General features: G+C 39.8%; 1 protein-coding gene across 4 annotated transcripts; it reads left to right on the top strand.

Annotated features, from left to right (window-relative positions):
• The first annotated feature begins 4,378 nt into the window (after positions 1-4,378).
• Positions 4,379-20,179, top strand: VEZF1 (vascular endothelial zinc finger 1). 4 transcript variants are annotated; one of them, XM_031966465.1, is made up of 7 exons: positions 4,379-4,617; positions 9,558-10,252; positions 11,020-11,083; positions 11,932-12,115; positions 13,705-13,830; positions 16,089-16,133; positions 16,695-20,179. In XM_031966465.1, the coding sequence occupies exons 1-7, from the start codon at positions 4,585-4,587 to the stop codon at positions 17,120-17,122; spliced, it is 1,575 nt and encodes a 524-aa protein (XP_031822325.1). In that variant the 5' UTR covers positions 4,379-4,584; the 3' UTR covers positions 17,123-20,179. The 4 variants fall into 4 exon arrangements, with proteins under 4 accessions (XP_031822325.1, XP_031822324.1, XP_031822326.1 ...); XM_031966464.1 differs by having other exon boundaries at positions 11,914-12,115; XM_031966466.1 differs by lacking the exon at positions 16,089-16,133 and having other exon boundaries at positions 4,381-4,617; positions 11,914-12,115.
• The last annotated feature ends 5,209 nt before the right edge of the window (positions 20,180-25,388 follow it).

The raw sequence follows: 25,388 nt of genomic DNA, 5'->3' as shown, positions 1-25,388 counted from the left end.
CCTGAATAGAAAACTAGCATGTTTTCCAATGTTTCTTAATAGTCTTAAGAAAAAATGTGGGAGCCTGAATGTAGACATCCCCTTTCTAATAATATATCATTAGCCATTAATATCTAGGTTGTACCTAGGGATATAGACTGGGATATATACTTGTTATTTAGTCATATATAGTGTGCCAATAATGAATGATTAAATGAGAAGTTTGAAAGGAAATTGGGAAGATGTCTATGAACCGATATAGAATGAAGTGAAAAATATAAAGAACAACTTGAAATATTTGAGAACTTTGCTCAATACCATAACATCTTCCCCTCCAAAGGACTAAAGTTGAAGCATACCACCCATATCTTATGAAAATTAAAATGCAGAATGAAGTATATATATGTAAATATATATAATACATTTTAAATAACCAATAGGTAATGTGGATTTTATTTTTAAATTGTCTTGGGGGCAACAGGAGGGAGAGATAATAGAAATAAAATATATGACTATCCCCAAAACTCACTGAGAACTGAAATTCACCAACTTCAAATGCAATAATTTGTCCAGAGGAAGTGATTATGTGCCTCTTTTTACTATGGGTTAAGATCACAGAATAAAGATCATAAGCAAATAGATTTAAAAGTGTAAGGCACTTTAAAGGCAACAAATATTTGTTCCATTGTAATTAAATGCCTGGTAAGTATTAAGATTAAGAGTGCATTTAATTAGACAGTCCTTACCTTAAGGAGATTACAGTTTGATAATGAGGATAAGACAACAGCACAGATAGCTATCATACACAATGTTATATTTACTGAGATTTCAAAACCATGTTATTGGAATTACAAAGCAAAAAGTCTGAAAAGATTATTAATTGGGGGTTAAGAATGTTTTATGAGGAAAGGGGGACATTTGCAATAAGCGTTATATAGGTAGAATCAGTAGGTAAAGGGGTATAGAGGGGATTTCAGATGTAGGGGACAGTGAACAAAGGCATGGGGTCATAAAAATGATGCTTTTGTTAGAAAATTTAGTGAAGCATTGAATGTATGTAGTTTTATGGCAAAAAGTAGCAACTCCAAGTTCTTTAGAGGTTTGAATATCAAGAGGAGGAATATGTCATTAAAATTCTATGGGGAAGAAAGAAAATTCTGACAATGTGAAGGATGAAGTTGTGGGAGAAAAAAAAAAAACTTGGATTAATGAGGGAGGGTGGGTAATGACAATCTGTACTAGGATTATGGCAATGCGAATAGGAAGGCATAGATGATGCAAAAACTATTTTGAGGGTGGAAGAAACAGCACCCACTGTAACTGATGAGATGATGGAGGGCCAAGTTCGTATTTGTACATGTTTTGTACAATAATTCATATTTATGAACAAAGATGAAGACTGTCTCAGCTCTGGGAAGGTGGGCTTTATTCTGATAGCCAAAAAGCATCGTCACCAAGACCTGATGCTCCCTACGTAGATCCCTTTTATAGAAACTCCAATAAGTGGTCTGTCAGTGAGTAGAACTGGTTAGAACAGTGGGCATGGAAAGACTTTGGGACTAAGGATTATCATGGCAGGGAAGTAGGGATTTGTGGAAGGAAAAATTTCAAGGATTTTTACCTAGACACTCAACATTTCTAAATTGTCATATTTGAAAGATGGCACCAGTAGGGCATGGCATATCCAAGTTATATTTTCATTAGTAGGTTTGGACTTAATGTGCTAAGCCATTCATATACTCTTGCCTGGAACAGCTGGCTTGGGTTGGGTATTGCCGTCTGCAGCTATGGAAAAGAGCAAAGCTAGCTTGCTCTTCTGGGAATGGAGCTCATGACCTGGTTTCAGTATATATTTCTAGTGGCAGCTGTAGCTGCGGGGGTTGGTTGCTTTTGGCTCTTGTTTGCAAGGCTGACGTTTTGGAATTTTTCCTTTCTCTTTCTGGAATCATGATTTCTAAAGCATCACCTGATTATGGAAAGTGGTTTGGTTTCTTTGGAGGTAGGGTAAACGTGGGGAGGATTTCAGGAGTGAGATTCCATGGCTCTGCTTTGAATGAAGGGTAGAACTAGCTACTTTATCAGAGGATAAGAAGTCAAAAGTTCTTGCTTCTGAATCCCAGCTCTGAGGTAATGAGAACTCGACTGTTTTCACTTAACCTCCGTTTCCTGCTTGTGGGGGAAACCCCTCCCCAGAGGTGCAGCGAGAATGTCGAGGAAGGTTTAGAGATCCTGTGATAAGAAATTCTGGAGAGCCTAAATAGATTCCGAAGAGTCTCCGTTATCACTAGGATAATGGCCATCATTAAGTGCTAATTTTCATTTCTTAAAGGTTCAATTTCACCCCTGGTTGAAGGAATGAAAGAAGGAAAGGAGAACACATCTCTAAGGAGAGGACTTGGAGGTAGAACTTAGAGGTGGAATACAGAGGAGCCTTACAGCACAACAATGGGAAGGAAAAAAGACGATCACTTAAACGTTCACGATTTGAACAAAAATTTCAAATGTCTTTACGGTCGAGCTTATTCTAATTCCTCGTGCTTGTACCCTGGTTCTTCCGTTTTCCCCTTGTGTACAAGCGCCTCTGTTTCCTGAACATCTTTAGGAATGGGGAGGGGGGGAGGGAAAAGTCATTTTATAAGTGTGAGACCCTTGGGATAGCGAGTGCACAGGGGCCATGGGGAGGGGGGGGTCAATTAGGGAATTCAGCTGAGGGAACCGTTGGAATCTCTACCCCATAGCTCATTGTTCTCTGTCCCCTCTTGTCTCTGGCAGGCCTGCCCTTGTGTATTACCTGCAGCGCCCAGTGAAACTAGCTGCGGTCTATTTTCTCAGCCAAAGCTACTCATCTATCCCCAAGAGCTGCAGGCAGTGCCTAATGGGGAATCTCCTCCATGAGAAACTAGATCAGCATTTTCCTGCCTCCTTTCTCCGGTGACTGAGGGAAGGAGAAAGAAGGTTGTACCTGTGTGGTAGATGAAGTGGAAGAACGGACTGTCAAATTGTTACTTTCTTTATTTCCCGGCATTTCTAAAAGCAATATTCTACTACTGTATTTAATCCTCCAACAGCGAGTGTGTAGGTGGGGGAGGAAGGATGGAGTTGGAGCCTGGGGTAATATATCCAGAAGTAATAGATATGAAGAAGGCAATTAGTATGAAAGATGTAGGTCTTGCAGTAACGTAGCCGTTTGAAAAGTGTATTTTTCCTTTATTTAGTTTATTAAAACATCACTGAAGCACCCTGCCCTTTCGTCTCTCTCCCCAGGAGCTTCGAGACCTTTTTCAATAATACCTTGCCTCTAATCTCAGTTTTGTCGCCAGGTAATTGAAGAAAGAGAAAGTGCTGAGAATGATCCTCAAAAATACTCCTATTTTTGGGCAGAGGCGAATCTTAAAAGCTCCAACTTGGGCCTCTATATATGCGGGCTCGAGAGACGGCACAGCTTGGGAGTACCCACACACCCAGTGCTCAAGGACTTGAAGGACCTGACCAGGGTCCGTGCTCTGGCATGAAAGGGCGAGCTAGCCGAGGCTAGGGCCCAGGGCACTCTGAGGCTCACTCTTCCCTATTCCACCTTCTCACCCTTTTATTTTTATTTTTGGAGGAGTGGTGGTGCTGAGGGTAGAATGTCACCTCCAGGATGGGATGAGTGGGCAGAAAAGTTTAGGAATATTTCTGCAACCAACTCGGGGGTGGCGGAAGAGTGGCGGGCCCTGACCCCTGTGCCCTAAGTGTAGCCTTCACTCCCAAAGTGGAGGGAAGCCGGGGGCGCGGGAAGCCCAGCATCTTTCCCCAACTCAGAGAGGCTCCGCACAGAGCGGCGCGCCACTTAGCCTCCCTCACCCAGGCCTCGGGCGGCTTAGGCTGCGGCTTCAGCCTCGGGCGCGCGGGCGTGTCTGCGCGTGTCAGCGCTCCCGGACGGCTGGGGCCCCGGGCGCCCCCAGGGCCAGGGGGTTTCCTCAGTTGGGGGCGGGGGTGAGGGCGGGCGGGAGCGCCTCCGGGCTGAGTCGCCGCCGGCGCCGGGGGCCCGAACTCCGCTTCCGCCGAGGGTTAGGGCGGAGGGGGGCGCGGCGCGGGGAGGGAAAGCGCTACGCGCCGAGTCTGCGGCTGGGAACCGGCGGCCGTCTGGCCTGCGCCCCGCGGGGCAGCGCTAGACCCTGGCGTCCTCCATCTTCTCTCCTGAGCCTCCCCCTGCTCCAGCTGCCTGAGCCGCGGACCGCAGCATCCCACACCCCCGCGGGGGGGGACGCCGCGGCGCCTCCCCGCCCCCGGCCCCACCCCAGCCCCCCCGCCGAGGGCCCGACCCCCCAACCGGCAGCCCTCCAGGGCGCCCCTCTCGGGCGTGCGGGCGGCGGGGGGGCGCGGGCAGGGCAGCGGGGGCCGGGGGCAGCACCCGGGGCTCCCTCCGCCCGCGCTCGCCGCCGCGGTGGTGCGTCCCGGAGGTTACCGGAAGTGGCCGCGCTCGGCGCTGCCATGTTGAGGAGCCGCCGCTGCCGCCGCCGCCGCCGCCGCCGCCGCTTTGTTGTCGCCTCCTCCGGCTGAGGAGGCTCCCCGAGCGGGGGGGAGCGGGGAGGAGGGGGCTCGGCCGCCGCCGCCGCTGCCGCCATGGAGGCCAACTGGACCGCGTTCCTGTTCCAGGTACTAGAGGGCCCCGAGGCAGGGGGCGCAGAGACCCCGGCAGGCGCGGGCGGGCGCTCCTCCTCCCTCCTCCCCGCCCGCCCGCCCGCCCGCTTGCCTGCCTGCCTGCCTGCCTGCCTGCCTGCCTGCTTGCCTGCCGGCTCTGCGCCCCAGCCCCAGTCGGGCCGAGCCCCGGCCTCCCTAATCCCCCTTTGTTTTTCCGCCAGCCCGCCCCAGAGCCGCGGGGCGACCGAGGTGTGAAGAGGCGGCCTCCTGGGGTGCGAGGGTGTGTGTGCGTGTGCCCCGACTGGGAGGGGGCCCCCCGCGGCCTGGGGGTGACCCCCGGGCCTCCCGCGGGCACTCACCCCCTTCCCCTCCCGCTCGGAAGGGGAAGGGAGGAGGTCGGCCCGCTGTCACCCGTCCGCCAGCCCGGCGGCTGCCCTAGAGAAGGGGAGGGCGCGCGATCATAGCGCCCCAGGACCTGGGGGGAGTAGGGACTGAGTGCCCCCCCCCAGTCCCTCATCCCGCTCAAGTTTCTCGGCCCCTCTTTTCTCTTCCCCCCTCTCTTGCCTGCTCTCCTTTCTCTTTCCTCTGTGCTCCCTCTTTTTGTTGCTATCCCCCTCGCCGCAGGCCATCCCTGAGTGTGTAGGGAGTGTTCCCGGGCCCCCTGGCACCCCCTGTTCTCTTCCCTCCTGGGACTTGTCCAGTTGGAGGGGTTTGCTCTGGTCAGTGTCTGTGTCTCTGAACTTATCGACTGGATTTGAAATTGTCCTTTTACAAAAGCCTTTGCGCTGGGACTTCACCGCAGCTGTCACCCCTTCCTCTCCCGCATCCTTATCAGCCCCCCAATTCAGTCTGGAGAATTCCCCCCCCCCGGGAACTGAAGGAGGGGGGCCAGGGTCCTAGAGGAAAGCTACCCCTCCACTCGTACTGGAGCCCTTGTCTCTGACCGCGCACATTTCCTTTGACCCGGGGTAGCGCCAGAGAAAGAAAGGGAAGGAGACTGGGAAAGATCCCGCTTGCAAAGCCCCCAGATGAGTCACCCCTTGGGGTGTTTTTCTTCTCTTTCTTTCCCGAAGCCACCCGCTTTCCGCAAGAAACCGTGAAAGTCATTTGTATGGCCGATTTATTAACTGGGTTTACTTTGGTGGAGGGGGGAGGGGAAAGAGGGAGGAATGATGCTTTTCGTTGGGGACCCGAGATGATGGCCCCGTTTATGTGCCCTGGGATGGATTTTTATTTATTTACTTTTCTGTTTCATTCCAATTCACAAACGAAGCGTTTAGTGGGCAGTTCTGATGAGCTCACTGGGAAACTTCGGAACAGAAAGAGGGCAGGAAACTCATCACTTTAAAGTGCGTTCCTCCCACTTCTCTGTTATTTTCCTTCTTTGAATAACTTCGTGAAACCCCAGACTCTTAAAGCTCTTGAGCCCTTTTACTGGAGTTAACCAGGAACGGATATAGAATTTTTAATAAATGTATTCTTTAAACCACTTTACCTACTTCAGTGGTCTTGATTTGAGAGCTGGAGAATCCAACACATTTACCCAGTCTTTTTTTTTTTTTTTTTTTTTTTTTTTTAAAGTAAAGTATTTGATACCTGCAAAGCTGTGTTTTGTGGGTAGTTTGGGATTGGGGTTTTGTTTGTTCTTGGCCTTTATAAACACAGACTTCTTGAAACTGAAGTTTTCAAAATTATGGGACTCCTGAAATTCTTTGTCTCCCCAATCTGATGTTTTTATTTTATTGCATTTTGGTGAGTTTGGTAGTTATGTGTTATATACATTTTAAAAATATATAGGGAGTGTTTGTTAGAGAAGAAATAATATGTAATTGTTTAATGTCCAGGTGATAATAAAAATGACAGATATCTTCTCTAGAAAAACGTTTCAGACATTCACTAAAAATGTGTTTAATAGGCCTCTGGAGTAATTTTGATATGATAAATGATGGAGATTACCACATAAACCTAGCGATTGTGTGGGGGAAGAAGTACTTTGTATTTTAAGGGAAATAATTAATTATTAATACTTGAGTTTAATCGCTACATAGCAATTTTAAATTTCACTGTCCTTGGATAAGTTTCATGTAAGATATCATTGATTAACTGTTTATTGATAGATTTTATGTGATTTTTTTTTTTTTAAGCAAATGGCTCCATCTGCCTTATAGACAGATGTGAGAAGTAAAACTTTGGTCCAAAAGTTGGCTGTTCATATAGTTTTCATTAAATTATGAGAAAACTAATTTTATGTAGATTTGGAGAGAAATTATTGACTGGATATAAAAAATATTCCAGGAATTTCTATTGAAAGATATTGAATAGGTCTACTCTGTTTATATTTTAAATGATTTCCATTGAGGAAATGAAGGAGTAATTACATTGTTTCCATTAGTATCTTATCGCATTTATATTTTAAAACAATTTAACACCTGCTTACTTTCTAGATACAAAGTAGAAAGTGAAAGCCATGGTTGTTAAAATGTTTGATGGATGATTCTCCTAACAGGACATTCAAGATATGACTCACTGATGCTAATTTGTTTCTGTACAAAATCTTTTACCCTCTGGCACTAGAGATTTCATGGTGCCATATCCTACCACCCTGAGTGATGAAATAACATTTTTGTTTTGTTTCTTGCCAACTGGAGACAAGGAAAGCTCAAGCAGGGGTTAAAAACACCACAGTTGAATGGGATAGAAAAAAATTAAAACTTTGATTTGATGATGATCCCTAATCAAATAAAAACCTAAAACTTTGATTTGATGATGATCCTAGAAAAATAAAATCCTGCTCTGCAGATGGGATTTTTTTAAGTGTACCATACCAGAATCAGGCAGCAATTGTTGATTTAATCTGTCCCTATCTCTCATATAGATATTTGGGGATGCTAGTTCTTTCTTAGGAATCAAGGAGTGATTCCTTCAATAGTGGGGTTATTCGTGATAATTTCATCTAAGAAATGTGGATCCAAGGGAACTCTTAGGACCCTTATGAAAGTGAGCTTCAGCAGTTCTGTGAAAGTATTTACGTGGATATCTATATTGATGAAATAGTACTAAGTGCTTTTAGTGCTCAGCCATCTTAATGGTTATTTACTATTGAAAAATGCCTTTAAACTGTCTGAACCTTGTCCAAAAAATTTGCATTCTCTCCTATCTGATCTGTCACAGATGGCTTTGAAATTGTGTATCTTGACCAATCTTCAAATATTAACTATTTGTATACTGTACACAAATTTGGGAATATTAGAATCTGATTGGAAAAAGGGCAGGATTAGACAACAGATCTCTTTAGGCTTCAATGTCACCCAATGAGATTCTTAAATCTCATATAGAGACCAAGAGAAACTCCATTAAAAAAAAGTACGCTGTGTCTCAGTACGAACACTTAAGTCCAGAGATGCCCTGAACTGAAGTACATACAAAGTTTCTGAGAGCTTCCCAGGACTCAGAGGGAGGTGAAGTCAAAGGTACTAAACCTGCTAATTGAAATTAAATCTGTGGATAATCACACTGTGTGGTCACAGGGGACACTGATTTTAAGTTTAGCTTTGGCACTCATCAAATAAACTGGGAGAATGGATATTCTTATCCGTTGGGGAGAAATTGTATGCATGCATATGAATGTGTGATTACATGTCTTTGTTTTTCTATCCTGAAGGAGGCTAGCTAAATGATTGCAGGATTTGTGATTGTAGTGTGAGAGAAGGATAAATAAGTTTCTAAACTCAAGCTGTGTGAAAAGGCCTAGGATACTGCACTCAAACTTTTTAGGGTTTTTAACTCTGGTTGCTTATGTCCTCCTAGGAATGTGGAAAACTAAATTTTAGGGTTTGGGACCATTGACCCAGCCTCAGATAATTTTTGAAAAAAAAATTATTGGAGAACTTTCAGGAAGTAGGCCATCAAACCTTAAAGTGTTTGTTATCATGGAGATAATATGAATCTTGGTAGAATCAAAACCAGGGTAATAACACAAATATCAACAAGCTGATGTAAAGGAGAAAATTGGGTTTTATGACTGATGGAAATTTCTAGGCAGCCTATTAATAATTCCTTAGTTTTTATGGAAGGTTGTTTTTTGGGATAATGGGATGGAGAGAAATACACATTAAAACAAAGCACCTGCCTGATATTTTAACAAAAACAAGAACTTCTGGAGAAATACAGACTTAAAGGAGAAATTTAAAGTTTTTAGGGTATTTTCTTTAAGCTGTCTTTGACAATGCAGTGGCTTAGAGACAACCAGTTTTGGGAAATGGACTTATCTAGCATCAGATGAATTATATAATAGTTAGAAGTACTTTGCTGTGGAATCTCCTGACAGATACCCCACAGGTTGTACAAAAACAGTTTAATTTCAACACAGTCTCTGGTACGGTTAAGGGCAAATTTAAAAAGTAAACTTACAGCTAATATACTGCTTAGAACACTAGATTCCATTCATCACTTAGCAGTAATATCCCTTTTGCTTAATCACTAAAGATTTTCTGGTGAGAAAGGAGGAGACATGAGTCTTTCCCCTCCTATTGAATTCACAAGTGTATACTTTTGCTGTGTTTTATATTGCAGTGAGGAGCTAAGTACATATTTGTAGTGTAATTTTTTGGATAAATTATATAAATATGACTTTTTAGTACTGACATAATAATGCAAAGGGACTTTATCAGCTAGTGCTTCCCTTCTGAATTAAGGTAGTTTGATAGTTGAATCAGCTGTTTAAAAGTGAGAGCAACTTTATTGAAGGAGTGGCAAAAGTTTGTGTACTGTTTGGTTATTTGAATGTTATGTGCTGGGGGTTTCTGAGTTACTCAGGTTTGTTTAACCCCTGTTACAGCAAGTATGTTTTCAAGGTCTTCCATTTGTTTCCTTGGGTTTGTGTTGTCTGGAGCATGTTGAATTTTGAAGGCTGTTGTGAGTGGTTGTGTTTCTTAAGTGTAAATGTTTGGTTTTAGGCCCATGAAGCCTCCCATCACCAACAGCAGGCAGCACAGAACAGCTTGCTGCCTCTCCTGAGCTCTGCTGTGGAGCCCCCTGATCAGAAGCCGTTGCTTCCATTACCAATAACTCAGAAACCTCAGGCACCACCAGAAACATTAAAGGATGCCATTGGGATTAAAAAAGAAAAACCTAAAACCTCCTTTGTGTGCACTTACTGCAGTAAAGCTTTCAGGGACAGCTACCACCTGAGACGCCATGAATCCTGCCACACTGGGATAAAGTTAGTGTCACGGTCAAAGAAAACCCCTACCACAGTGGTACCCCTTATCTCCACTATCGCCGGAGACAACAGCCGAACTTCGTTGGTCTCAACCATTGCAGGCATCTTGTCAACAGTTACTACATCTTCCTCTGGCACTAACCCTAGCAGCAGTGCCAGTTCCACTGTTATGCCAGTGACACAGACAGTCAAGAAGCCCAGTAAGCCAGTCAAGAAGAACCATGCTTGTGAGATGTGTGGGAAGGCCTTCCGAGATGTCTACCACCTTAACCGGCACAAGCTGTCTCATTCAGATGAGAAGCCTTTTGAATGTCCTATTTGCAATCAGCGCTTCAAGAGGAAGGATCGGATGACTTACCATGTGAGGTCTCATGAAGGAGGCATCACCAAACCATATACTTGCAGTGTTTGTGGGAAAGGCTTCTCGAGGTACTGGGTTTTTTTCCTTTTTAAACCTATGTTCTCAGTGAACTTCATTTTTGTCTCCTTGAAGATGGGGGAAGAGGTGGTTGGGCAAAACTTGGAATACCATATGAAACTGGTAATAGGTACTGATGCTAACTGGTTCCAATTTAGTTCAGTTGAATGGTGGTCAATACCTTACTTTGTTTAGGAAATGCCCTGGTAGATTCAGTCCGGGATTTAGTATAAAGGCATATATTGCCATGACAATTGAATGTCTTGGTATAGGAGCTACAGACTGTACAGATTAAGGAAGAATTCCTCCAGAGGAGGGGGAGCTTTTCTAACTTACAATAAGGTACTTGGGAAAATATTTCTTTTCTCCTGTCTGAGTGCTGAGACTTTCATTAGCTTTTCTTGGATAAGGTGAACTTTTAAGGCCCCATTCCAATTCTAAATCTTATGGTCCTCCTTTTAAAAAATCTTTAAAAAACCTATAGTATAGCTATATCCTTCCAATCACAGGTTATTAGGGCTATAATTTTGGCTGTATTTTAACCATATGGGTTAAGGTTTAGAGTAATTTGGTGTTGGAGAAGAGATAGTCTTCACAGGTAAATAGGGAAAGTTTTTATTTTATTTGTGAAAGGAAAAGGGTCATTAATGCTATCACTTCCTTTAAACTATAGATACTACTCCTCTTCCCTCTCCTCTACAAAGGCAAAAGGAATATAAATATCATGATGGGTGCCATCTATGTGTTCCATTACATTTCGTATCTTTCTTTTTCACAGACCGGACCACTTAAGCTGTCACGTAAAACATGTCCATTCAACAGAGAGACCCTTCAAATGCCAAGTAAGAGTTAAAATGACTTATCCTTAATATATCACTTAATTCACATGATCTAGAAAGTATAAGCTAATCACATTTCTCAGATGCTGAATGATCTGGAAATTACCAACTTAGAGATAATGTGGTCCATTTAAATGCTAGTTTAACTTTTAAAAAATGATAGTTTCTATTTCTGTGTTGTAAGACCTTTAAAAATGGAAATATTTTACCTTTGTCAAGCAGTTGTCCCTCTACTTTGAAAATACCATTTTTATTAGTAGAAAAATTCCTTATTCTTACAAAGATCAGTTTGTATTTGGATAAGAAGGATGAAAGAAGATTTAAAATAAATTTCTAGATTGGTAATTAAGATTTGTGAGGAAATAACTTAAGTTTTCTCCAGATTTTTATCACTAACTCTTACCAGGTTTTAAAACAAATTCCTTTGGACTATTAGAAGAGGTTGATGATAGTTAGCAAATGATTTTTGGTAACATAAAAAAATTGTAACAAAGAAAATTAAATACTGAAAGCTAAAACAAAGGATTTTTAAAGCTTTAGTTATTCTAGTTTGTTGCTGAAAGTCTTTAACTTATGTGATTGACTAGTCAAATTGATTAGTCACTACAAACAGGTTGGAAAAAGTACAAATTACATGAATTCAAAGAAAAATCCAAAAGAATAAATTTTTCCTCAAAATAGAAGGGGCTGATGTTCATGAAAGATTACAAATCACCATTTTAAGACACAAATAGGCAAACTTAATAATTCTAAGTAATGTTGGCATAGTGACACATAGATAGTACAGCGTGCTTCAAAATGAGTGGAACAGGATAGTCTATATTTAAAAAAAGTTTTCCTCCCTCATGCAGACATGCACTGCTGCCTTTGCCACCAAAGACAGACTGCGGACACATATGGTTCGCCATGAAGGAAAGGTATCTTGTAATATCTGTGGTAAACTTCTGAGTGCAGCGTATATCACCAGCCACTTAAAGACACATGGGCAGAGCCAAAGTATCAACTGTAATACATGTAAACAAGGCATCAATAAAAGTAGGTGAAACTTTTTTATGCTATATATATATATTTTTTTTTTTTTTTAAACTGCTTTTAAAAAAAATAATGTACCAAAGATGTTCATATCATGGTTTGAGTTCCATATTCTTGGTCAACTTTGGTATTTTTGCTTTTTACTGAAACCTCCCAGGGTGCCTCAGAAGAAGATCATAATAGTGTTAGATGTTTCCAACCTATACACAAACACTAGCTCAGGAGCTCCATTATTTTCAGATCTGATGTTTGTCCACATTGATTTGCAAGCTTCATTTGCTATGTATGCCCATGTTAGAAATAACATAATTGTCTGACCATTCTTTTCCAATGAATAATTTTTCCTAGGAATTGGAATGAAAAGTTCTAATGTTTTAAAACTCAGGGAGCAGAAAATGACTGTTGTTTTGCTGCTTATCCTTAATTGTGATGATTGTTTTAGAGTAAAAGAATTTCCAATATACTATTGATCACTAATTTCATTAAGGTCACATTCTTAAAAATAATCTTAAGAGTAAACTAAGTTTTTTGGAGATGTACTTTTTTTCTTTGTTAAAATAATGTTTTCTCATTGAACTCAAAAATTTTATCTCCCTGAAGAACTGAAAGTCAGTCTCTCCCCCTTTTTCTCCTTCTCCTTCTTTCTCTGTCTGTCTGTCTGTCTGTCTCTGTCTCTGTCTCTCTTCTCTCCCTTTCTCCCTCTCCCTTTCCCTACAGTGCATGTGGGCAGGCAAGCAGAGCTGGATTACCAGGAGAGATTGTAATAGGAACTGAACTCTCACACCTCTAGGTCAAGTTTGGCAGAGTTGAAAAGTTATGACAAAACCATTTTCAGTCTCAAACTAGTAAAGAAATGGAATTTCTTACTCAGCTGAAGAAAAATGAAACTAATTTACTTGTCAGGTCTAAAGTTGGGGATTGACTGTTTCCCATGTACCGATTATTGATGATGTTGCTTGCTGCTGCTGCTACTAAATAATTTTGCATTTATACAGGGTTTTTTTTTTTAAGATCTCTGTAGTCATTTGAAATAGAACTTTCTTGATTTTGCTTTACATTTGAGATACAGAAACAACAAATCCTCAAAAGATAGATAACTAAAAATGAATGAAATACTTCACCTGTATTAAATTTGACTAACTCAACTTATTTTCAAATATAAACAGAATGAATAAATCAAACTAAATATTTTTAACTTTATGAGGACATTTTAAAGTTTAATTTTTAATGTGCTTCATTGTGGTCAAGAAAAGCATTTTGAAAAAGATTGATTACTCCCAACAATTGTACATTAAATTCCCTTTAAAAGACATTAATCAGTATTTGAAATAGTGAAGAGCTTTTTAGGATATTTGGTCTGGGTTTCTTCAGTGCCCCTGCTCCCCTGTTTTGTGCATTTCTTATCTTTTAACTGATGTGGTCATTAGGCATGAAAGAGATGAGCTTTGGAGGAAGCTAGATGAACAAACTGCAAATATCAAGAAGAGTAATATAAGTGGTGATCAGTATCCAAGAGTATCTCGAAATTTTGAAGTAAAACAAAGCTTTTCAAGGTGAATTTTATGTTTTGTATTTGTATTTGATTGGAGTAGCATGCATGAATGAAGAGACCAGCAACCAGAAGCAACAGCAGCAGCAGCAGCATGTGACCAGCTGGCCAGGAAAGCAGGTAGAGACACTGAGATTGTGGGAAGAAGCTGTCAAGGCAAGGAAGAAAGGTAAGAGTAGGTTAATGGCATTTTATATGTACACCAAGAAATGTTTTAATTTAGTATGTCAAAAAATCAATGTAAGAGACTATTAGAGTGAAGGGTGTTAAATGTGTGGATTGTAAAACATCCTATGCAGAAAAAAATCTGGTAAAGTTTTATTTTTGACAATGAGGTATCTGAATAATTTTTTTTCTTATTGGAAAATTGAAGTCTTTGTATATCTTCCTGAGTGTTTTTGGTTGGTCTTTGTCATATATTTGGAGACAAATTTGTTTCTTAGATGGATGCCATTAGTCTTCCTTTGTTGTTATCTAACACTGAATTTGCCATTGACATCCTTGCATTTTTGTCTACCTTTTTCTTTCAAAAAAAAAAAAAAATTCTCATTTTTAGTGTTGGATGACATATCACTTTTGTGCCTTTAGCAGTTGTTGGATAATTTCCTTTATGTCCCATCTTTTCACTACATCCCTTCCTGTTCTGGCCTCTCTGCATCTCTTCTCCTCTTCCCCCTATCAACCACAGTGCTGATTTCTTTCCTCTTCATGGTTTTGACTTAAATGTCATTATTCAGTGGAATATAGGATCAGCATAAAGTATCCCTCAATTCAAAAGTTTATTGTTATTGATGAAAAATTGAGAATCATTTGCTTTTACTTTTGTGTATACCATGTTAAAAAAATCACTTAATACCAATTGCTCATTTATAGTTGTTCCACTCACTGACCACAACTTTGACTTCTGGTCTATCATGGTGCTACTTTAGATAAGCATATTTGTTAGCATAGCTCCAGTTTCTGACATATTTCCCCTCATCCTGTGGATTTAGAAATTCTTCTTACAGCCTTTCCTTCAGTCCCTATTATTTTTAATTTGTTAGAAATCTCCTGCATATGTTGTTCCACTGCAGTGTCTTATGTCCTATAGTTTCTTCCATCTTTTGCTTTTGTGGAGGTGGCTGCTCTCCCTTCCCTCAGATCCCTTCTAAATATCTAATGATTTTACTAAAGATAATGGGAATAGCATCCTTTTTCATACATCCAATGGCAATTGGAGAAAAGAATGCAGCATTCCAGACAGGCCTTCCTCAAGAGCTGCTTGTTCCTGTCTTCCAAATGTAATTATTTGTCATTGTTTTGACAAATTGCTAGTGATAGTGAATAGATAGTTGGGGAAGGGGAGGCATATTTACTATGATAATTAATACAAGTAATTTTAAGCATATTGAAATTATATTTTATTTAGAGGTCAAGGAGTCATAAATGCTAATCAAGTCATATTAAAGGAACATTGTCAGACTTAAGAAATAAAGACCCTGAAAAGTAGATGGCAATATCAGAGAATACATCATAATTAGGCATGTTACTACCCTATCTTCTGTTAGATATTGTATTTCACTTTGCTTGTATAATAACTGTTTAGGCTCATCCTTTGACCCTCATGAAACAAAATGTTACTGTGTTCCCTTTCATTGCACACTGCCATTAGATATCAGAAACTCTGTATCCATGTTCAGCTTTGTAACATTTGAGAGAGTAGGGAAACCTTGATTAGTTTAGAGATTAAACTAAATTCCTGGTGTCCCTTTAAATGTTGGGGCTAATGTTAAAGCAAAGAATTTAGTAAAGTTTTTAGAGAATTTGTGCGACCAGATTGAGCTAACCAGGGAATGGCTGCTTATTAACTCTTTCAAGGAGGAAGCATCTACACTAAATGACCCCACTTGTAGAAACAATTATAGAAACATCAAATTTAGTCTCAAATTCATTTTAGCTTCAGTCTATTCCTTTTCATTTCTTTAGTCACATCACTGGTAGCCCACCCATATCCCTCTTAAGAGGTCTGTACCCCGGCTAACCAGCAGGTGGTGCTGATTTTTATGAGGGTGGGGGTTGGGCCAAGTGAAATTTTCTCTTAAGAGGAATGAGGGAAGGACCAGGAGTAAGGACCCTCACTGGATAGTCTCCTTGTCTGGGCCATTGATTAACCCTTTTCCGGTATGCTTGATGGTTCATGTAATGTGTACAAGTATTTTGTGTAAGGATTAATTTATTAAGTTAATATATAAGATAGGCAATGGGAATGGGATGGGAAAGGGGGCGGGGCATAGATGTGATGTGAAGTGTTTTGTTTTAACATACTTAAGAAACTTGTTATCAGATTTATTTAGCAGAAATGATTTTTCTAAGACTGAAATAAGCAGATAATTACTGAAACAGCTTTGCTTATCAGTCCCTAATAATGCCTTTTTAAAACCTTCACAGAATGTCAGTTCACCTTTGAGAAGGCTATAGAGTACGTACCATTCGGTATGTACACACTCTCTCCACTACTTACAATGTGCCTCATGACAGGATTTTTCTGATTGTACGATACGATACTGTGTAACCAACGGCCCAGCTCTGTGTAAACCAGCCCCTCGTCTGCTGGTGGTTGGCTCTTCCCAGGAAAGCGTTTAGAATTCAGACGAACTGCATGAAGTGATAGTGAGAATACTTAGCCCTACTGCGGTACCTCTGCCCCCCAGAGTGCCATGCAGAAGTTAACTCATCCTCACACCACCATTGTGAGGTAGGTAAGTTTGACTCCCCCCACAAGGGGGGAAACCCAGACTGAAAGACTGAACAACTTGCCTAAGTCCTAAAGGAAGTTAGTATCAGAAACAAGATTAGTACTCTGGAGTTCCTGCCTTCCCCTGTACTCAGAAGGCACCTCTGTCATATTGACTTCTTGGTTGAAAAAAATGTTAATATTAACATATTAAATACTTGTGGCTTTTAATTTTTTAAAATTGATTCAGAAGATTTTTTTTTTTTTAATTTCATTTATGGTTTTGAGAATCTAAAGGCCTTTTTGTCTTCTTATTTTAGAAGCTGCTAACCTGTGCCAAACCTCCACGGCTGCTACGACACCTGTGACTCTTACTACTCCATTCAATATAACTTCCTCCGTGTCTTCTGGGACGATGTCAAACCCAGTCACAGTAGCAGCTGCAATGAGCATGAGAAGTCCAGTAAATGTTTCAAGTGCAGTTAATATAACCAGCCCGATGAATATAGGGCACCCTGTAACTATAACCAGTCCACTATCCATGACCTCTCCACTAACACTTACCACCCCAGTCAACCTCCCCACCCCAGTCACCGCCCCAGTGAATATAGCACACCCAGTCACTATCACATCTCCAATGAACTTACCCACACCAATGACATTAGCTGCCCCATTGAATATAGCAATGAGACCTGTAGAGAGCATGCCTTTCTTACCCCAAGCTTTGCCCACATCACCTCCTTGGTAAACAGTGTTATTAAAAAAAAAAAAAAAAAAGTTAAAGTAAATATTTACCAGCAACATTTTTTTAGTTTATTAAAACAAAAGTCAAACCAAGAAATTGGGAGATATTATTACACTAGTTAATAAAAGACTTAAGTAGCATTTTTCTCCAATTTGGGATTTTTCAAAGTAGGTTGGGTAAAGTGATCACTGGACCACTTCCCTTTAAACAGATTTTTCCTTTAGTTCACAGCAACCTTGAAAACGGATAGTAGTTGATGAGATGAAATGCCACAAAGAAAACCAGATATATGAAATGAAACACATATGTGCAAAAAGTAGCATTACTATTTTTATCCCAGAGAATATTCTGATTAGGAAATCATTTTTCTTTAAACACTAGCAGAACTCTTCCTTTCCCAAATAGGGTGGACAGTTGATTTTTAACCTGCCACTTCTAAATCCACTTATTGAGAGCTAGTGTAGAATTATCTATGTTTAATGTTTTTATGAGTAAATGCATTACATTGTCATAATAAAATGCATTTCAGAGAATATGCATTTTACCTTTGGGAATATGTTAATTTCAGGCAGCATTCCCTATGGGAAAGGTGATACCAGCTCTGATATGCAAAGCATATGATAATTTATCATTCTAACTTCAACATATAATAGGGATTGTGACCTGATATTTGGAGATGTAAATATTGCTCAGCATATTAATCCTGATGGAGTATAGCATTGTAGTTGACTTTTTAAAAAAAAAAACAAAAAACAAAAAAAGACAAAAACAAAATTGTGTTTGGTAAGGAAAGGCTGCTCCTGACAGAGGAGGAGACAAAAGTATGTGGACAGGGAGGCTCCTGGCCTACCTACACCTCTGGGACTCTTATTCAAGAGCCAAGGAGTACTTTGAAATACTTAACAAATTATTGCTTTAAAATTGGAAGACGCTGGAGGCACTTAGATGTGATGTATATGCCCCTCTCTCTCCCAATCAGAACCTGTTGATATTGCAACAGGGACAGATGTGTTAGTTGCTCACTAGAAGTTTTGTCTTATATTAAATTGTATACAGTTTTTATTCTAACCACTAACTAGGTAGTATGCCCCTTCAGGACAAGCAGAGTGTGTGTCTTTTTTTTTTTTTTTTTTTTTTTTTTTTTTTTAAGTTTCTCTTTCCCTATTTTCTTAATCAAGTGTTGTGCAGATCTGTTGACTTTTGTAAATATTTACATCATCATCACTTTTTTCCTTAATTTTTTTTTAATTAAAGAAAACACTTTTATCAACTTTGGTGTTTTCAGGGAGGCAGCTGTCTGAGCTCCCTGCAGAAACCCTGCAATGATCATACACGTTGAGACATGTGCTTTTTGTTTCTTAGCAGAATGTTTTTTCTGTACATAAGGTAGAAACCAAAAGCTAGGAAAGCAGATACTCTTTAGACCATCATGCCACACATTAATGTTTTAAAAACATTTTTTAAAAGAAAATCCAAAACCAAGACTCTACACGATCTTTTTTTAAGTTGCAATTTGTGTGTGTTTTGTTTTTTATTTTTAATCTTGCAGTTGAGAGAAATGGAAATTAGTTGTGTTAATCTTGCAGAATGTTTGCAGGACTATCAAACTGGACGACTTCCGTTTGTACCCCTTTTTGTCAGTCCAAACATCAAAATACCTTGCTTTCTGAGACAGACTTCCTACATCAGGGACAGGTATCTGTGTCATTATACAAAACAGTTCTAAGGGGTTGAACTACATAGTAAAAAAAATAAAATAAAATAAATAGAACTTAGTGTAAAATAATTTTATAAATGATCTTTTGTACTTTAGGACATTAAATTGTACAACTTTTGTATATATAAAAGCTTAGGAACTTTCTGTTTAGCAGGAAGGCAACACATTCCTACACTTTTAATGTATATGTTTGTTATAATGTCCATGTAAACATATGCCCTATGTTTGTGCCTTTTTAATTAGTTTGTCTCAATAAACAAAATGTAGAGAAAAATATGTAGCTATGACTTTGTTACAACTGTTCTTATCTACAGTTCAAAGATCTGTTTGTTTTTAATATGTAGAGCATTATGTGTGGACTACTGGGAGGACTAGAGCAGGGAAGGCCCATGTCCAGCCCTGCTGAGGTCTGGAATGGGCTGCCCAATGGCCACACCTGGGGAAGAAGCTCAAGTCCTAGCATGCAGTCCAGCAGCTAGGTTCTGGCTCTGCCTGCTGGGATATGTCAACTTTATGGGCAGGTCTCCCCCAAGAAAAGAGGTTTGGGGAGGGAAGCAGGAAAAGCCTCTTAAAATTCATGAAGCCTTTGGCTTCCTTGAGAGTGGCCCCAGATAGCAGTCCTCAGTTGGGAAAGGGTTGGGCCCCCCCTGGGCTAGATTGTGGTCATTTGAACCCTAAGAGTATTAGTTCTTTAAAGTGAAGATATTTACTAGAAATGATTGTTTTATCAACTCTTTGTATAATAAACAGGAGTGAGACTTCATTGTATGACTTCAGTTAAAATGCTATTTCGTATGCACTCTTTATTCACTTAAGAAGCTTGTCGGCAATAATAAAACCACATTGTGTCTTTTTGGGGGAGTGGGAGAGGCAAAGTTGGGGTAGGGTGGAGAACATAGAGAAGGGGGATGGATGCACAGAGAAGGGAACAGGCTGTGTGATGGAATTTGTCTCCATCTTGGCGCCCCAGTTGAGTTTCTACTACTGAAGAACTGACTCAGCTGAGTAATGAAGGCCCGAGCAACAGTGTTCTATGAGAAGGCAGTGTGTGTTCTTCCTTTTGGGTTGTAACCTAGTTGAGCTCCCCTTTATCAGATTGGCAGCTAAACAGTTGTATTAGATAATCCTCAAATCTGACATCCAACCTGTTACGCTCTAGGGCTCGCTGCTTGGCCTGAGATCGCTTTTTTTTGTGTATCCATTTCCCTCCTAAGGTGTGCTCCTAAATGAAAGTTTCTATGTACACAGATGATTTTACCTGTCAATACCAGCACTGTATTACTAACTTGCAAAATATTGCAAATTTATTTTGACAAATTAAAGTTAACCAGTCACAAATGTCATGGATTGCTTAATACCTCAGAAGCTTCATTAATTTACTAGGATGGAGAGATACTTTGAAGCATGACTTCTGGAAGCATGTATGTATTCCAGTTGGGAGGAGGAGGGAATAAAAGGAGTTTGTGTGGCCTGCCAACTCAGAATTATTATGGTGTCCCAAAGGAAGGACCATTGCTCTACAGCCTAGGGAAAGGCCCTTTCCAAAGTAAACCCAGGCAAGTTTTCAAACCAGTAGTTTTAGGGGTTTAGGCTATTGCCTACTCACAAAACAATTGGCAAATAATCCACTCCCATGCCAATGCTTTATTTCTTAACTGTCTTGCCCTCAATTTTCTTTTATCTGAAGATGGTTTTGATCTGGCTTTACATGTTCCAATGATCCATTCCGTAAAAAAGATATAAAATAAAGATGGTTTTTACTCTGGAATTGTTTGTAGAATAGGCAAATCCTTTTAAACAAAGTTTTCATCTTTTTAAAATGTAGTTTTATTCCTTTCTTCATCAAATCAGAAAAACTGGACCATGAAGATTTCTTTGTGCTTTTGTTTTTGTTAGCAATTGGGGGTTGGCTTGGGTACCATTGCATAATAATCATCCCTGTAGTTTAGAGTATCCTTAGTGTCAATGGAGCCCCAGCTATCCTTGGAGAGATTTGTCTGTTGACTGGGACAACTTGGCTATTCTCAGGGTGCTCCAGATACCTGGAATTCTGTAGTGATGTCTGCTTGTGGTATTTTACTTTGGAACCTTCAGAAGTCATTGTGGAAAAAGCCAAGAAAAAGATTTTTAGATCTTTTGGTCTGAAAATATATGGGAAGATGATTTTAAATTATTCTCCCTGATCACTTTTTTCTCATTTCCCCAATTTTTGTGTCATCAACCAGTGTATTTGCCGAGTCTCTAGATTATTATCCCTTTTGAGTTTCATTTTGGAAGAAGATTTCTCAAGAGTACTGGAAGATTTGGGGTCTAATCTGCCATTTCCTAGCTGTGTCACTCTGGCACCTATTTTCTTCATCTTAAAGTTAAGACTAGATGTCTTCTAAAGTCCCTTCTAGTTCTTATTCTTTGAACCTCTGACTGCCCACTTACTTCTGTAATTTTCCCCCACAGTTGTCTGAATTCTGGTAGATTACTGGAGAATAATTACCATTTCTTGCAAAAGCAGAGAGCCCATAGGTCTCAGAGACTTCAGACCTGGTTCTCTAGTTTGTCGGTTAGCTTGGTTTGTGGCACCCAGGTTTCTAGGTTCTTTGGGTTACACACTTTGGACTATCTTTTTTGTGCATTCCTGGGAAAGGTTTGGGGTGGAACAGATTGGAAAGGAAGTTTCAGATTTCAATCTTCATTATTCAGAGACTCCTAGGTCTATTCCCAATCAAAAGCTATTTGGATTAGTTTTATCTAAAAGAATATTTAGAATAGGAGTTGACTAATTGTGTGGTTTAGGAATACTTTTATGTGATAATCATTTTAGAAAGGAAGTAGGGAAATCAATGTTCAAATTTTTGGACTCAAATTTGATTTTTCTCATTGACCTACGTTATTCTAGAAATTATGTCTGTTACATTTTCAGCAAATCCTTTGTGCTATGGTTGGTATGTTTAAAAGGATCAGGTTTTCAGATTTAGAATTTTTTTAGAACAATTTTCACTGTATATTAGATGTATCGACCATATATAAATATCTATCCATATCTATGCATCTCCATTTTGGGGGGAGGTCCATACCTATGATTTCATCGGTTTTGAAAATTCCTAGTGAATACACACACACACACACACACACACACACACATACACAATACAGACTAATGACTATTCTGTGATTTCTAGTTTTAGAGCTTTGCTAGGGGAATGGAGAAATTAAGTAAATTGTCCAGGTCACAGGCAGGTCTTCAACCCAGGTCTTAATTCCAAGACTGGCTATCATTCTGCCTTATTTCTACTTGCCAAGAATTAAATATAAATATTAGGAATTCAGAAAAAAAAATGTTGATAATGAGGATAATGTGAGTAATGCTGACTTTAATCCAATATATTTCTTATAACTTGTTTTCTTATGATAGAATAAACTAAAGCTAGAGGCCACATAGGCCTGAAGGTGACATACTGATAGCTCCTATTTCTTTTTTTTTTTTTTTTTTTTTTTCAATTTTAGGGCACAATGGAGCCAGTGAAGCTTTAAATTGACCCAAAAGGCTTGCCTAAGGTCTTGTTCAAGGGCCAAATTTATACCTAGAATACCTAGTACCTTTATAGGAAACAGGTGGGAGAAACCTGCAAAGTCAATCAGGATAACTTTTCAATTGCAAATGATGAGGAAAGGAAGAAAGAAAAGCTTGTACCCTGATACTTGTGTTATAGGACAAGCAAAACCTCTCTGCCATTCTGGATATGATAGCTGAAGCCCCAAGCTTCAGCTGAGAAAGCTCGTTAGTTCAGAATGACTGTGATCATTTCAACAGTCAATATTTAGAGCACAAAAATCACTTCTTCCAAATGGAAAGAGGATAAAATCGGTAGCAAAACAGGCAGGTCAGCTTCAGGTGATTAAGAGGGTATTCCCAACAACAGGGATCATTAGAGGGGCACTCTTCCCCCTTTAAGTCACCTGAGGTGCTCTCTCCCTATTACTTCTACTCCAATTAAATCACTTATTTAAACTGATCCCATAGCATCTAACACGAGAGATTTTGTCACTGCTCAGCTAAACTAAAATGTTCCAGTATTGGTTATAATTTCCTACTAGGGAAGGGAGAATGTTAGTGACTGATGACAGGAAATTCTGAGGTTTTCTCTGAAGTCCCCACTTTGCTTCCAATTTAATAGACATTCATTATCTATTATGCACCAGGCACTAGGAGTACAAAGACAAAAAGGAGCCCCTGCCCTCAAAGTGTTTACATTTCTTTGAACTGATACAGCTTGTACATAGGAGGTAATTTAGAAAAGGAGAGAACACTAATATCTAGGGGGATTGGGGTGAATGAATAATGGAAGGATTCACCAAAAAAGTGGCCTCTGGAGTAAATTGTGAGGAAAAATAAAGCAAGATTCCTAAGAATGGAAAAATCATTGGATCCCTGCAGATTTAGAGTTTAGAGGTCACCTAATGCAACCTTACCAGTTTTACAGAAAAAAACTAAGGTCCAAAATATATATTAATACTAATTCATATTATAGATGACATTCTAAAGTTCACAAATTGTCTTATATGCAATATCTTAGAGCTGGGACTCAAAACTTAGATGTTCCGACTTCAAGCTGATTTCTCTTTCCAATTTACCTCATCCCAAGTTTACTCTGGGGGATGTGAATGCACAGAAGTTAGGTATTAAATATCAAGCAGTACAATTTGACTGGACCATGGAAGATATAAAGAGGATTAGATTATGGAGAGTAGGCTAAGGATGTTCTTGTTGTCCCCACCATGGACAAGTTTACTTGGCATAGAGGGGAGAAGCAAAGGAAAATGATGGGGTAGGGGCTGACCAGAGAGTCTTCTTGTTGAATTCCTAAAGAATGGGTAGCAACAGGGGCTTTGTCTTCTCAGGTTTTTGGCTTGTACTGTTCGAAATGGGAAGGTTGATGAACCCACCTTCCTGCCTACCTTTTCTCCATTAGTACCTCACCTAGGGTTCTGTCCTTCAAGCAAGCACAATTTATTCAAATAATTGTACTGGTATAGGAAAGGGGAAAAGGAAGAGCCCTGTTAGAAATAATGAAGGCACCTTATAGAATGTTTTTAAATGTAGTTTTATTATTTTCTTCTTAAAGTAAGTTTATTATTGATGTCTTTTTTTTTTTTACTTCACCAAAATTTCCCCCAGCTGACTTCCTTTTTGCCCTCCCAGAGAGCCAATCCACATAACAAATAATATTTTTAGAGATGAGAAAAGAGGAAAAAAATCAGCAAAATTGATCAAAATATTGAAAAAGTCTGAAAACATGCAGACTTCCTAGGATTTCCTAAATAAACCACCTGATCACCAGCAAATGGGGATAGTTTTATCTCCTCTTTACCTATCTTAACACCTTTACTTTATTTTTCATATCATTTCTATTGCCAAAACTTTCAGAACTATGTCAAATAAAAGTGGGGAGAAGGGGCATTCTTGAAAATATGGTTTTTATGGCTTCCAAGAACATCTCATGATGTTAGGGGACATTGTTTTGATCTTCATTAGACCCAAGGGAACTAGGCTAAAGGAGGTCATGGAATTTCCCTTCCTAGAGTTCTTTTAACAACCTATCTGGCCTTGAATGGATTGGGGGTGATCTTTGCCCAGAGTAGAATGGAAAAGATCACTTCTTTTCTGTGCAGCACTTTGGACTTTTAAATTTCATGACGTAAGAACTGGCTCTTTTAGGGCTGGCTACTCTCTTTTCTCAAGGAAGTCTGGGTCTATCTGGCTGTTTTGGGTTGAGTGGTTGCAACCCAAGCATTAATAATATGCAAGGTTAAAAAAAAGAGATCATATTTAAATAGTTTTTGCAAAAATTATTTTATGCCATCTTCCCTATAACCCTCTCAGGTAAGTGCTATTATTATTTTTACTGAAGTACCGAGAAGTTAAATAATTTATTTAGACCCACAAAGCTAGTAAATATCTGAGACAATTCAAATCAGTTGCCAAAACTAAGTCTCTATTCATGGTCATGACTTAGTTCCATCCAGGTATTGAGTGAGTCTCACTAAACTTTTGCATTTTGTTTCCTTTTTCTCACCAAGACTTCCGAATGCTCTGAATTCATTGAAATTCTTGTCTGGATCCTGAGTGAAGACCTTTATCAAGACCACCAAAAGGAATCTCCTTAGTGAAAGTGTTCTGTTGCTATTAGGAGAGGGAGAGGAGAAGTACTGGAAAATGAAAGAGTACCAGTGGTCTGAGCCCCTGGGCATTCTTTTCCATTTCTTACCACTGGAAGGATGGACTCAGCTTCCTTTGGAGATGTGCTTCATTTGAGTTCTTTTTCCTTCTGCACTTCTGAACTGTTTCCATAGGAAATTTTATAGGCTTTTCTTTGACTTTCTTAATCCCAAGAGAAGTTTTTCCTCAGTCTAGCTGAAATCCATCTTCCTACAATAGAAAAACAGTCATACACACTTTGAAGTCATCTTTTGCTTCATCTTCCTGGCAGGGCCATTTTCCCTTCTCAAAGGGGAAAAAAAAGTGAGACTGTGGCAAAGCTGGCCAAAAAAAAAAAT

This window comes from Sarcophilus harrisii, chromosome 4 (assembly GCF_902635505.1).
Source record: "Sarcophilus harrisii chromosome 4, mSarHar1.11, whole genome shotgun sequence".
NCBI lineage: Eukaryota > Metazoa > Chordata > Mammalia > Dasyuromorphia > Dasyuridae > Sarcophilus > Sarcophilus harrisii.
This window is presented reverse-complemented; position numbering and strand designations above follow the sequence as displayed.